Source organism: Alligator sinensis, unplaced genomic scaffold, assembly GCF_000455745.1.
Source record: "Alligator sinensis unplaced genomic scaffold, ASM45574v1 scaffold125_1, whole genome shotgun sequence".
Taxonomy (NCBI): Eukaryota; Metazoa; Chordata; order Crocodylia; family Alligatoridae; genus Alligator; species Alligator sinensis.
The window spans coordinates 2,350,797-2,355,920 of NW_005841893.1; the positions used below are offsets into that span (position 1 = coordinate 2,350,797).

A 5,124-nucleotide genomic window follows, 5' to 3' on the forward strand; every position below is an offset into this window, starting at 1 on the left:
TCTAGCTGAAGGAATTATCACATCCCTCCTCAAAATGAAGCTCATTTCCGCTGCAGGAAAGTTCAGGGAAGATTCATAGAGCCATACATTGTAAGGCCAGAAGGGGCCTTGGAAGATCATCGGGTCCAGCCCCCCGCACCAAGCAGGAAAAGAAGATCTAAGATATATCAACCATAAATTGTACTAATTGCATGATTCACTGCTTCAGTATTGCCAAAACTGATGCAATATTATGTTAATAGACAATCAAGGGATATATTTGGATATGTACTGCCACCCAATGAAATGATGTAAAACTACAACTCCACATACAAATCTGCTGAAGTCTATTGGTAAAGCAATGTCACACAGTTGTATCTGAGGCACTGTGGTGTTACTGATATGATTACTGATTTCTTTAAACTTTTTCAAAACTATTTGGAAAATTTATATCTAGGAAAGCTTTCCCTGTTATACAGTAAAGGTTCTCTTTCAGGAAAATAAAAAAGTATGTTCTGCTTCTAACTCATTTACCTGCTGTGAGCTTATAGAAATTTGCCTAGCTTAAAGGCTTATCTTTCAAACCATTCTCTTGTGCCCTTCTTGGTGGAAAGTGAATGCACAGGTACTCATAGTATGACATGTCCCTTGCTTTCTTATATGCTTTGAGCTGTGATAAAGTTAGCAATATTGCAACATCCCCACGGGCATCTGAGTTAGCAGATGCTGAAATTAATGGAGTAGATCACACTTCAGAGCTATTACTTCAGTCTCTCTGAAAATTCAGGTACGCATCACAACTTCAGTTGCAAATCAGACATACCTGTAAGGCTTTCTCCAGAACTATGATGGCTAGAAACTTAGAGCTAAATTCTATTCCACTTGGCATATCTAAATGGCATGGGTATAGCCCCAAACTGCAGTTTGCAGGCAACTATGAACAGTTCACAAGTCAGAATTGTTCATGCTAGTCTATTGAACATGAGGAGTAGGAAGAGAAAGAAGTGACTTGTAGCTCAATAGTCTTATAGTTCAGACACTTGTCCAAGGAGCAGGAGGTGTAAATTTTTGGTCTGCCTCACCTAAAGGGGGTTTTCATTTCATGCTTCCCAATGAAATACTCTAGTCTCCAGCCTGCAAGCCAGGCATTGCCCACACCCTTCTTCAGCTCTCCCCTTGAAGCTGACCCACTGTCCAGACAAAACAGGGAGATATGTAGGGTTAGGAGGAAGAATGCAGGCCAAAGGGTGTGTGCCTCTGTGAGATGGTAGCTGCCCTAAAAGAGAAGGGGCTTTGGTCCAAGCATAGGCCCTGGTTCTCAATCAGACAGGATATTTTTTTCTATGCTGATTGTCCAATAATACTGAATGCAAGGTACAGAAGGTGAGGAGTTTCAACAGGAGGGTTAAAGAAAGCTCGGTCAATGTGTGACCCATGGTGTGGTGGTTAGAGACTACCTATGGTTGCATTGAGGGGGAGGGGTAGACCCTCGGTTTCCTGATCTCTGGACAAGTGGCCTGAATTGTGGGAGGCCTGCCCCTCCTCCATTTTACTTCCAGCATGTATGTGCACAGGGCAATTCTATTTCACCACAGTGGGAAATAAAATCTATAACTAAAGGTAAGTGCCCCAGTAACTGTTTTTACATGACTGCCAGCATGTCACTTAGACATGTAAAATGAAAGTTTTAGCCCTTACTTTTTAAAACAAATGAAAGCTGAGGTTCTGCAGAATAATTGTTATGTCTGTCCCTACAACTTTCTCTGCTGGCTAGCCTGTTATTTCTACCCTAGATGGTGTACCACTCATTTGGGAAACAATGCTTATGGGGCAGATAATATGGATATTTATTCCCTAACAAGTAAAGACTCTTCATGGAATAGTGTAAAAATGGAAAGCCAGTACCCTAATCACGTGATCTGTGGCCCAAAATGTTGTTAAATGTAATTATTCATGAAAGATCCATTGAAGTGTATTTTTATAACATTAAGAAGAGGGGACAGCATCTGTTTTTAGATTGATTATGTAAAGTCTAGGGATTGAAGGAGAAGAAAACTAATTTTTTACACAAGAGTACTATTGAAATAGTTCACATTTTGGTGAATATGCCCAACGCCCAGTTGATGGAATGGGCAAAGCCTCAGATTCCTGTTTGATTCCTTGTTGCCTTGTGTAATCAGAGAACATCAGCTTCCAGAAATGTTCTCCTTTGCCTCCAGCTTGCTTGGAAACTTAATTCCTTCTTCTCAGACAAGGACATGCCCAGTAAGTTATGCATTTGGCGCCTTCAGGCTGGGTTACTGTAATTTCTTGGATCAGAAGGGGTAGGGGAACAGGATGCTCAGGCTTCTATGGGTAAATAATTCTGCTGGCCACTTTCTCCATGACCTAGGCTGCCTGGTCAGCTTCTGAGTTTGTGGAACTCTGACCCTAGTTCTTAAAGGAGGTAATGGATCAAGTTCCACCTAAATCAAAGACTTTATTTTGGTCTCTGAACTCCGGTGAAGCTCCACTCCTCTGGGACATATCACAAAAGCTAAGGTAGAGGATGTGAGAGCTGAGGACAACACTTTTGCTCAAGGGATCCCGCTATGGAACAGTCTTGCAGTGATCAAATCAATCCAGTATGACTGTCTTCAGGAAACATTGCAAAACCTTCCTCTTTGTGAAAGCTGTCCCACCATAACATACATTCCTTCTATTTGCAGTCCTCCACCAAAATCTACTGGATCTCTCCCAAACCCTAGCATCTATCCCTAGAAGAATTTTAACCCCCAAAAGGGAGAAGTGGAGAAAGTACCAGGAGGGAATTTGTGACTACTGTTGATTTTTATCTGGATGGTGTTCAGGTCCGCAGTGATGAGTAGCAAAATAAAGCCCTAAGAAGATAAGGTAAAGTCTGCTGATGGACTGGCACTTGGTCCATCTTCTCCCACTCTCAGAAATACTAGGACCAGTCCTTTTACCATGTTGATGGCAAGATATTTCTGTAATTTTGCCTATTGGACAAACCTGGATCTGTTGTGCTAGAACCACTATAGCAGTGATTTTCAGTCAGGGTGCTGGGGCACCCAGAGGTGCCTTGAGATCCTTTCAAGGATGTTGTGGGATGCCACACTTTTAGCACTGTTAGGTGCACACACACGATTCATAAAACAAGCCCAGAGATTTCAAGTCAGAATCATCATAGTGTTAAAAATGTTCTGACTTGTAATTTTTCTTGCTCTATAATTTTTCTTTAAAAGGAAAAGTTTTGGAGTTTTCACTCCAAAAGGAGTGAAAACTAAGAGTTAGTATTTTCCCAGCAGTGCCCTGAATTTATCAAGGGATGTCTATAGTCTATCAAGGGGTGCCTCAAGCCTTAAGGGAATCACTGCTCTAGTGCAAGGAAACCAGGATTTTGCTCTCCCTTCCCATCCTGGTACCTTTGCTTTCTTTCCTATTTTGTGAACCTTCTGTTCTCCTTTCTTTTAAGAGACCACCAACTTTAATATCATACTGCGGTTAAGATATTAAGACTATTTTTCTAATGCTGTTGCAAAATACATAAAAATGCTGGTAACTGAAAGAGATTTTGAGAAAGATGTATTTACTGCATTTTTCTCAATTTATGCATTCAGTAGCCTGTGAAGCTATAGTCAGTGTCACAGTTTGCCCTGTATAGTTAGTAAGACCTTGATCCCGCTAATGCTATAAAAGTACATGCAAGTTGTCTCACTGAAGCTGGAGTTAATAGTGTGCTTGCAGACTTAGGGCTTTGGTTAGTCAGTTTGTCCTGGATTATTTATATGTCTGGTGGAGCAGCACCAGGCCCTGTTCATATGGGGAGGCCCTGTCTGCCTCTTCCTTTTTAGAAAGATGTATTCCCCTTTCCACTGCTCTCTCCCCTCCACAGGCCAAAGAAGGAAAGACCCTGCTGTTTCCAGCTCTCCCTCTCATCAGGGGAAATGGCAGACACTTCTGAATCCTACCTCACAGCCAGACTCCACAGGAAACAGACTGGCTCTGTCAGTGCCTATTGATGCTTTCCACTATATAGCTCCATATTTAGTATGCGCAAGGTGCATACACACGCACACACACACGCGCACCCGCACACATTTGTCTGCATCTGAATCTTCATGTAGACTATTTTTAGACCCCTCCATTTCCCTTCTATCCATGCTCTTCCCCCTGCCCTATGCCATCACACAAAAATATGCATTGTGTCAATCTGCCAATTCTGCTGGTTGTATGTTATGTCACACTCCAACTCCTTTTTTAATCTGCTTTACCCACTGGTAGAGTAGACATTCCTTACTTGCAGGTACGCCCAGCCTGTGGAAAGACTCATCTGAGATGGAAGTATGCAACAGGCAGTATAGACAGGCACAGCTGAGGGAGATTTACATTCATTTCATACTGGGCTGCAGATGAGAGCGCATCATGGCAGTGTTGCTCAACCTTTTCCGGCACTCTCTGGGTAACCTGTTCCAGTTTTTACCACCCTTCCAGGGAGAAAGTTTCAGTGTTGCCAACTCTCATGATTTTTGGCATTGTTCTTAAAGTCTGTGCTTCAGGAATGTGCAAAACTTAGCTCTTTCATTTATCTAGATGGATAGATAGAAGAAAGAGCTGGCTATCTATCGATCTAAGTTTTCCACATTCCCAAAGCGCAGACTTTAAGAGCAATGCCAAAAATCATGAGAGTTGGCAATACTGAAGTTTTTCCTCATCTCTAAACTACACTTTCCTTGCTGCAAACTTCAGAGCGTGCTCCTTGTTCTGTCATCTGCCACCACTGGGGACAGCCCGGCTCCATCCTCTTTGCAGCGCCCTTCAGGTAGTTCTCTCGTCTCTCCTCTGGCGGTCATCACATACCAACTTCTGCCATCTGCTCTTCTGGCGTGCAGGGAATTGAAGGCTGCAATGGAGCCTCCCCCCAGCCTTCAGTCCCTCCTCCAGCCTCAATCAACCCAGCTCAGAGCAAAGGAGAAAGGATCCCCGTCCTTGTGGAGGCATCCCTGGTGCCAGGCTAGAGCCAGCCCATTTCTGCCGTCCGCACCGCGGGCAGGGGCAGGCCGAGCTCCGCGGGCGGGCGACGACATGTCGCGCGCCTGGGGCGCGGGCTCGTGCGGGCAGCTGGGGCTGGGGCCGGCGGCGGTG

General features: G+C 44.0%; 1 protein-coding gene across 1 annotated transcript in view; it reads left to right on the forward strand.

The window, feature by feature from the left end:
- The first annotated feature begins 5,064 nt into the window (after positions 1-5,064).
- Positions 5,065-5,124, forward strand: part of LOC102385648 (probable E3 ubiquitin-protein ligase HERC6) — a 45,359-nt gene continuing 45,299 nt past the window's right edge. The window contains 1 exon segment of the mRNA XM_025197285.1: positions 5,065-5,123. Within this exon segment, the coding sequence (XP_025053070.1) occupies positions 5,065-5,123 (59 nt within the window).